Source organism: Populus euphratica, unplaced genomic scaffold (genome assembly GCF_000495115.2).
Source record: "Populus euphratica unplaced genomic scaffold, PopEup_1.0 scaffold28.1, whole genome shotgun sequence".
NCBI lineage: Eukaryota > Viridiplantae > Streptophyta > Magnoliopsida > Malpighiales > Salicaceae > Populus > Populus euphratica.
The window spans coordinates 1172435-1182345 of NW_011499862.1; the positions used below are offsets into that span (position 1 = coordinate 1172435).

Below are 9911 nucleotides of genomic sequence, written 5' to 3' on the forward strand. Positions count from 1 at the left end.
AATTTGTCCTCAAGTAACAGTACAAGGTTACTCAATATTCACAAGAACCACCAAGAACTCCTAAACAAGCAGCTTATCACTCGGGAAACGTTTCTCTATTTAGTCTGCATGAGAATGTTGATGCTTCAGATTTTTAAAATCGAATGTGTTATTTTGAAGCAAGATGAAACGAAAAAGAAGCAGAAATTGCTTCAGTTGCAAAGAGGGAAAAATCTGGCACAACCAAGCTGGCAGAGAAGAACTATTTTGATTGCCATTAGATCAACATGACTCTCTGAACAAACCATAGAGTAAACATGACTCTCTGAGCAAACCATAGAGTAAACTTGCACAAACATCTCAACAAAAATCAGACCTATTCTCAATCACTACTTACAACCAGCATATGCTAATTGACCAGACAGGAAGTTCCCAAAGAGTATCCAACAAAACAACTTTGGTTCCTGGGCATAGCATATAGCATGTGCTGTTGTTTTTGCAGATTCTTTTTTCCTAGCAATTTGCACTGCAAATTGAGTTACGTGACATTTCAACAAGACAAAAAGGCTTCTTTCTGAAGATAAACCGGCGATGTGATATTCAAATCATTGCAAGAACCGAGCCTTGGTCAATATCCTAATTGAAACAAGAAGAGATCCCTGAATGCCCTTTTCTCATACTAGATCTTTCCGGCTTTTGGAGGCTGTTTGAACGTGGACAAGAAAAGGAGATTAGAGGGGGCAAGAGAGAAAGATCTATTTCTAATATACTATGCACGCACCTTCTTAAGGGTTAACTTTGAAGTGCTTGCTGGTAGAACTGGTTTTAATATCTCAAAGGAACATACTAAGGATTCATCAACGCTCAACACAGCACCTGCATTGTCAAACTCCCCACCATAGTTTGGAGCTGAAAATATTGTTACTAATTTTCGTTTGGCAAAGAACTCGTATCCATCCTCCACCACCTAAAACATAGCAAAAAACTTTCATCTGTTATCATTGCTGGAGTTGCTCTGGGTCAAAATTATAAAATAAAATAAAATGCAGAGGGCTACAAACTACATGGAAGTATCAGTCATATCTTTATATATTTTGGTAAGGTAACTGATTATCATGATAGTTTTGCATATTTTCTCACTCTTCATTGTAAAGCAATCTTATATTAGATTTAAAGACACGTAAGGTTTGGTAAATTAAAGGGCTTCATCAATAGAGAACAAAATCATACCTTTAACAGTAGGGCAATAATGACAATCACTATTCTTTGCATCATAGTATTTCTAGATAAAATAGTCCAAGTAACGCAAAAGCTTTTGGCAACACATATTTAGAAACAGGCATCTCCTAAATTATGATCCAACATACTCCAGTTACAAGGTTTTATTTGGTTATTTGCAAGGGGAAAAGAACCAAGGAAGCTGGGAAAAGCTGCCTCTTCAACTTTGCAGTTTCTGTGGGTATAAAGCTTGCTTAAAAAGAAATTGTCTCACCTGATGACCTCGGCAAATGAGATCCAGGTCATTTTTATCCAAAAACTCAGCAACTTTATCAGGTCCAAAGGTACATGAAACACCTCGATCACTATCCGACCAGCCCTCAACCCTAGCATCAGGATCAGACCAAAGTAGATCGCATAGGAGACCGCTATCTGGGATTTCGGTAGGTCTTTGAATTTCCTTTATTTGGCCCAAATGTTCCAACTCTGGAGAGAGGCCTCCGTGCATGCAGAGTATCTTTTCATCAATCAGTGCAGCAACAGGCAAACAATTAAAGCAGTCGGTAAATATTTTCCACAGCCGGACATTGAATCTCCGTTTACACTCGTCATAAAACCCATATATCCTATTGATCTTCGCATCCTCATGGTTACCCCTCAAGAGGTAAATTTTGTCGGGATGTCTGATTTTGTAGGCCAGAAGCAGACATATAGTCTCCAAACTTTGCCTCCCTCTATCAACATAATCCCCAAGGAAGAGATAGTTTGCAGAAGGAGGGTAGCCACCGTATTCAAACAGCCTCAGGAGGTCTTGATATTGCCCATGTATGTCACCTGTAAAAAGACAGAAAAAATTAGATATGCAGGGGCCCAAAGTGGAGTTAAGGAGACAAATGATGACTAAAGTGCTTTGCCACATTGTGGAGTTAAAGAAGATAAATGATGACTACAGTACCCCACTGCAAATGAGCAGCAAGATCCTTCCCAGGGTGAAAAGGAAGTTAGAAGCAAACAACCAAAATATTCCACAACCGAATGGTTGTCATGTGTTTCACATAGTTTATGGGCCATAACTGAAGAACTTGGTAGCTTCTTCCACCAGCACATATCCTTTCAAATTTATGAGGCAGTTCCAAGCTAACTATGATTCTAAGGCTCTCTGTTTATTTTTTAGACTTGTGTAAGCACATGCCAATCCGACCTCACCAGAGTTCATAAACCACTCACAATTTTCAAATTTCTTTCTTTTTGATAAATTGGTAATTGCAGAGAATGGATTTGAACTTCAGATTCTCCATTCTAAAGGAACTGTAGCTACCAATCGGGCAATGCTCTACCAAGGTTTTGACGGTAATCAATGATTGGGACGAGGATGAGCTTTTGCCCCATCCTCTCCCGGAAGAAACACATGACTGGTAACAAGATAGATGTCCTCCTCCAATCATAAACTAATAATTGTAATCCTTGCTTCCATTCAGTCCAATCGAAAATATCAATCCTACCATTCCTTCCAACTGAATAAAAACACCAATCCCTTCACCTCAAACATTACAATTCCTTCAAGAATCAAACTAAAATTATGTAAAATTAGATTAATCATGCCGTGCCATAACCAATCATCAAATGATCCATGTCTATAGATAAGCTAAAAAATGTCTCTTTTACTGGAATCATTCAACAGTCTTCTATAAAAAAACTCACACGATCATCTCACATTAAAAGCATAAACACACATCAGACATGATGATAATCAACCCATTCATTATCAATAGAAGAAAAGAGAGAGAGAGAGTGCTAACCACATATTCGAATGGGAGCTTTAATCGCAAGGAGAGTAGGCTGAGAAAGGAAGATTTGGCGAGCATTAACACATAATTGACGGATCTCTCCTTCAGATAGCTGCACTTGCTTTCCTCCTTTCCCTTCTAACAACCTCCTTATTATATCATCCAATACTGCCTTATCCATCATCCCTTCCATCGTCATCATCATCATCTTCTTCTTCCTTTTCTTCTTAACCTCCAAAACAAAACAAATCAATACCCAATTCTTTAAATTTCTTATAAAGAATCAAGATTTAAGTCCTAGAACAAGAAAATAAAGGACCCCCAGATGGATTTTGGTGTTGGAACAGCGAAATAAAGGATCAAATGAAGAATTTACACAGAGAGAAAAAGGGTTGGTGTATTTTGATCAACAGAAATAGAAGCAAATAAATTAAGGAAAGAGACGGTTTGGGGGGGGGGGGGGGAAAAAATAAAAAAAAAAAAAAAATTAAAGAAAAAAAGGGTTTGGGGGGGGGGGGGGGATAATAGATCAAGATAGAAGCAAATAGTAATGGATATGGGTTGTCATTTTCTTGATAAATCTTTTCTCTCACACTCTAAAAAAGCTATTTTTTCAATGCCAACTGCCCAACAAGATTCAAATAAGGCAAGGGAGGTTGAAACCTTCAAACTTCAAAGGAAAGGTTGGGAGAGAGAGAGAGAGACTTGTTAGAGGACAGTAACAAAAACCGCGTATTTTGAAAAGTCAGTTAATACGTGTACTGCAGCTCTTTCTTTCTTGATTGATTGCCATTACCTACCTTTCCCTGTCTGTCTTGTCTCTCTCGCAGGTCACAGGTCTCACACATATATACATAATCGATGTTTTGATGATACATTTGTTTTGTTCGTGTCATTGTGTGTTTTCATGATGTGGTGTGCTCAGTTATCAACCCGCCCGCTACGCCCGACTCACGAGAATACAAGTTAATTATTTTAATAAAATAAAATAAAATAAAACCATTTTTATTGCAATTTGATTAGTCGACTGGTTATTCAAATTAGATTAATTCTAAATTGATTTTTATTGATATCTAGACTGTGTTTTTTTTTTAAATATATTTAACTTAAAAAACATTAAATTAATATTTTTTATGATTATAATGTGCTAAAATTAAAAATAAATTTTTCAAAAAACTCATTTTAATATATTTTTATAAAAAAAATATTTTGAAAAACATCTTACATTAAAATCTCAAATACTCTCTTGACCGAAAAGTTCTTAGTTAATTTACTAGGTTCAAACAATATAATAAAAAATAATATTTATGCACAAGGTATATATAAAAAACAAGAAAAAAATAACTTTTATAAATAAGTCTTATTAATGGTCAGGTTGTATCTAGTTCCAACCTCAATTTCTATCCCATTTTCAATGGTTTGGGCAGCATTTTTTTTTTTTTTAAAGGGTGCAAGGAGCCACAACTAATTAGTATATTCAGTCCCAACTTTTTCAAAGGAAAGCTTCAATGGTAAACGAAGATGTCCTGCCTCAGATTGTATCATTTAAGATTTTAAAAATCAATCTTAGAGAGATTCAGTTTCAGTGCGTGGAAAAGTAGTTCGAGACACATTTAGCATCCATACAAAACAAAATATATGATTATATATATTTAAGGGTGTGGTTGTTATTATTTTTTTAAATTTTTTTATTTAAAAAATATATAAAAATATATTTTTATTTTTTAAAATTATTTTTAACATTAATATATCAAAATAATAAATAATTTTAAATTTGTTAAAAATAATTTTAAAACACAAAAACAGGAAAAAAAAAATGTTGGTAAGTAGAGTTTATATTACTCACGGCATTCTACAGATTAATCGGAATTATACTTGTATACCAACTTTTTAAAAATTACAACCACATGTATATTAATCTACATCCTAAACTATTTTATAGTTTAATATGATATAAACTATAGTTTTTTTAAAAGGAAGTGGATGAGTGGAATTTTTTTAATGGCTGCAGGACGACCTCAACCAAGTTGATCTCTCAGTTAATTTAGAACTATTATTTTATCTGCAAACTGCTAGATTTCCAAGTAAGTGCATCTTTCTTCAAAAGCAAAACGTCCAAGATTTTCCTCGGGAAGGAGACTTTTTCAGAGTTGTGGCCAGCCCTTCCCTAGCAATGTTGTGTTAGATGTTATAATTATTATTTGAAAAAAATTATTTTATAAAAAATTATTTTTTATTAAAATTAATTTAAAAAAATAAATATTTGATTAAAATTATAATTAAAATTAAAATTAGAAAAACTTAATATATAATGAATTGTGCTATTTATTATTTTTTAGATAAATAATGCAATTTTTTATATTATTCACATAAACAGTATATCAAATACATACTATTTATGTTAATTGCATTCTTCATTAAACATTACAGTTAACATTAACAGTGTATTAAAAGCAAAAATTTCTTATTTTTTATTATTTGTGCTGGGGATGAAAAATCATGTGGGACCTGTAAGCAATAAATATTTTTTTTGGAAGAAAGAATTATTTTTTTAATTGAAATTTTTTATTTATTAAATTTAATTCTTATTTTTTGATTGTTACTTATTTTATTTAAAATAATTTATAAAAATTATTATTATTATAATATTAAATTTTTTATTTTTTATTTTTTTAATCTATTAGATTTAATCTCTATTATTTTAATTATTATTTATTTTATTTGAGATAATTTATGAAATTAATTTTTTTAAATTTCATTCTCATTTAACCTTTTAATTTATAAGATTTATTTTTTATTATTATTTTAATAAATAAAAAAAATAAAATATTAATAATTTATTTTCTAACTTATTTTCTATATCATAATCAAATATTAAAAAATATTTTTAATTTATTTTTTATAATATTATTAAATATTAAAAAATTACTTTCCTCCAAATAAAAATGATAAGTGTTTAGTAAGATGTGTAATATATATATATATATATATATATATATATATATATATATACATTAAAATTATTTAAAAAACACATTAAAAATATTATTTTACAAACTGTAAGTACTTTTCTTCTTCATTTCTGTCATGAAAAGCAGGGCCAACTTTAAGCCGAATGGCTGGTTAGTGCAAACATGACTCTGCATCCACAATTTTTGATAGCCACCATTCTAGCTCGTGGTAGCTAGAATGACTTCTACTTTATTGTTCATGAAGGAGGCCCTCTTCGCTCATTGGATTGATTCATGATTTTATTTTTGTGCTGATATTGGAATCACAACTCTAATAGTAATATCCGGTATCGGTTTTCTTTTGGCTTTAGCTGTAGTGATTTTTGTGGATTCATAAACTAATTCTTTTTTCAATTGGATTTTAATTGAATTATTTATATTCATAAGAAAATATTTTTTAAGCTTTTCTCATATTCATCTAATATCCCAGAAAAAAAACTTTATTTATAGCATTTATTTCCTATCCCACAACACAAAAAAAAAACCCGATGTATTAAAAATAAAAAAGAAAATATATTCTCTAATATTTTCTATTTTGAGAATATATTTCAAATATTTAAGTCCCTATCCAATCTATCACAACACACTAACCAAATACAACGCACGATCCTCAGAGAGCAAAAAATCCATTAACAGTAATGCTTAAAAGCTAAGGGTGAAATCATGGCAGCATAATAAAGAAAGGTAAACACAAGAGTGCACATATTAGAAGCCATCATGTCAAAAGGAAAAGGTCTTCTGAGCTGAAATTCCCGGAATATTTACATTTTATGAACTCAGCGAAAAGCATGGCATGACATAAGAGGTGGATGTTGACTGCATACTCCACTCCAGACAAGTAACCGACAGAGTAATTTCCTTTACAATGAGTGCATTCTACCCTGGAAAACCAGGGAAATTTTCACTGATTTCCTGTCCCAACAACCATCAATGCCAAATTGCTAGTATTAATGTCTGTCCTGTTGCGTGCAACCATAAACACAAGGACTGAAAAACACCCCTCGGATTTAATTAACTTTTTAAATGAACTGTGACAAACATAGAAGCTGATGATGATAAGTCAACTCATCAACATACAGTCTGGCACGGCCACAGTACAGGGTAACATGCAAAATGGCTGATGCAAGTTAGAGAACCTGTTGGCCCAAATAAGCTTAGTTGGGAGACTTCCCTGTTTACTGTGAATGGACTCAACTAGCACAACCATATTATCAGTCTCTTGCTACAATGGAGAACAAGATCGTACCTCGCAAAAGTATAATTTCTGGGACTATGCAAGTTTGATGAGCAGATTGTAATTTTAATCAATAATATGGCTTATCATCTAACGTCTCTTCTTCACCTGGCAATATTCTGCAATCCATCATGTTAGACATTCAGCTTTGAATACAATCCTCACAATTCAAAAGCTTTTGGTTTACAAGGGAAAAAAAAAAAAAAAACGAAACGGGGTTGGCCCTTTGCATGATGAATATTTAGAAGAGGGCTTTTACATTCCACTTGATTTGAAGCATGCAATGCCGGAGAAAAAAGTAGGAGTTGGTTGGAAGTAAAATAAGTCCCAATCAAAGCATTCCAAAATCCAAACTGGATGTGTACAACGCCATTGAGAACATGAATTTTGCCTATATGCAGATATGAAGAAATCGCATGGATTACAATGTTCTTGCAACACATGAACTTGTTTGCTATAATATCAGCAGGCCTACTGCCAGTTTCAAGCATGAATACACTCCGAAGGCATCATAGAAAGTAGATTCAAAAGCTAAGGAAAAAAATACAGCAAACAGGAAATCACAAGAGAAGGAAGACACATTGGTAATACCATATTTCTAACCCAGAAAACTTGGTAAAAAGCAGTATTTTCTGGACCTATATAGCGGGCTGCATCACAATCATAGTGGTTGTGGTGGTTTCCTCATCAAAAGCAAGCAGTGAAGGCAAAATGAGACATCGCCTAAATGTACTCAAATAAAAAAGCCATTGGCAGATAGCAGAATAATGGACTCAAATTCTTTTTGAGCAAATCAAAGGCCATCACTGGCTTATCCATTCTGACAATAACTTCTCTAAGGTACTCTTCAGGTATAGCACAAAAGAAAAGACAGACTAAATTTTAATAGAAAGCAAAGAAAAGGTAACCTTATTTGGAACCAACCCGATACATAACTCTGTCCCGCCTCCCTAAGTAATGTAAGAACACAACGGCATGGAAATGCAGGAGCAAATGCACAAATACACCAACACTCGCAATTTGGTAGCAGATTCAAATTAATACGATGCCAACATTACAATAACTTAGTACTCAATCGATTCAAAATCACCAGAAAGGAAAACTCATTCCATTGGCAATCTTGTCAAGTTGAAAAACAGTAAAGGCAATCATCTGATCATACAAACCAGGACTAGAATTATTTCAACATGTTAAGCACAAGTATTATCAGTTAATGCCAACCAAATAAAGCCATTATTCCAATTCAAGCATGCTGCTCTTTTTTTATTCCATGTTCCTTGAACTGGGCAACGGATACCCTTTTTCTAACTTAAAAAATGACAGCTAGGGAGAAGATTCAAGGAAAAAACTAGCTTTGATTTGAACAATAAATAACAACAAACCTCATTACAGTGCCATCCCCATTTCTTAAAGGTTAAGAAAACCTCATCACCGACTAAATGCTGAAAATTCTTACTCTTTCATTCCCATCAAATTCCACCAAGAAACCCTTCAATCATTTTCATCACAAAAAATTATCATTTCAATGACATGCACCCTCATTTCAATTTCAACACAACTTTTGTGAATTAGGCACAATTCAATAAATTCCTTAACCAAAATAAAAATTTCCACAATTGTTTCTACACTGATCTATTTCTAATCCCACAAACATGGGCATTAATAAAAAAAGGAGCAGCAATAAAGGGCATAATCCTGTGGCAGCCCACACGAAAGAGAGAATTTTGAGACAGTTTACGATAACAATTACAACCCAATTCAATTCATTCTAATCAAACGAGAATCACAGGTTTAAAAACCCAATAGAACAATTCAATGATTGAAATACACAGATCTTTCTAAGAAGAGGATAAAAAAGGGTTTGATCTAATCTTGCTCACTTTCCTGGTCTTACCACCACAATTCAAACCACAACCACATTGAGGACATTCTTCAAAATTATCAACTGAGAAATCAGCACCAGCAATTCCAACAGAGAATTCAAGATCATCACCGTTTCTTGTAACCTCAATAATATCAACCCAGAAAAAAAACAACTTCACGCTAACACCTTCCAATCTTGAAAGCCTCCCTTTTGATATGTAACCATTGATAGTTGACTTGTACCTTAACTGGTAAGATCCTTCAAGAGAAAAACTACAAGTTCCATTCCAGAATGCAGAGAATTTACCTGTTGTTGTGTCAAGAGAATAGCCAACAACTCCTTTAGGAAGCAGTCCTTTAGGGAGGTTGTAGTCACCCAGGATTTCATAGGCTGTAGGGTTTTGATCGAGAAAGTTCGTTTCTTGCAATAAAGATGATGATGGTAAAGATTGTGAAAGCATGAGAATGAGGCAAAGAGCTGTAAATAGTAAAGGCAAAGCCATCTTTCTTTGGAGTTCTAGATTGGGTTTCCTGGGTTGTTCTTTATGGGAAGACAGGAACAGAGTTTGTTTATGGGAAGGAAACGTACGATCAAATGGAGACATGGCTTTGCAATTTTTTTTTTAAGTAATGATAATAAAAATAAAAATTATTATTTTAATATATTTTAAAATAAAATATATTTTATTTTAAAATATATTAAAATAAAAAAATATTTTTCACAACAACCATTATAATAATATTTAATTAGCCCTTGACTAGATTATTGAAACAATTATTGATGTTTCGTGTGCCAAATAAAAAAAAATAAAAACATAT

The 9911-nt window shown here is 32.9% G+C and overlaps 2 protein-coding genes across 2 annotated transcripts; both read right to left on the minus strand.

Moving 5' to 3' along the window:
- Window positions 1-305: 305 nt before the first annotated feature.
- LOC105125100 (serine/threonine-protein phosphatase PP1-like) lies at window positions 306-3461 on the minus strand. The gene is made up of 4 exons (XM_011025405.1): window positions 2997-3461; window positions 1472-2031; window positions 761-946; window positions 306-682 (listed from the first exon to the last, which is right to left on the minus strand). Exons 1-4 carry the CDS (start codon window positions 3190-3192, stop codon window positions 659-661), a joined length of 966 nt encoding a protein of 321 aa, XP_011023707.1. The 5' UTR covers window positions 3193-3461; the 3' UTR covers window positions 306-658.
- A 5336-nt stretch (window positions 3462-8797) lies between these two features.
- Window positions 8798-9705, minus strand: LOC105125102 (uncharacterized). The gene has a single exon (XM_011025406.1). The coding sequence runs from the start codon at window positions 9695-9697 to the stop codon at window positions 9068-9070; it is 630 nt and encodes a 209-aa protein (XP_011023708.1). The 5' UTR covers window positions 9698-9705; the 3' UTR covers window positions 8798-9067.
- Between the last annotated feature and the right edge of the window lie 206 nt (window positions 9706-9911).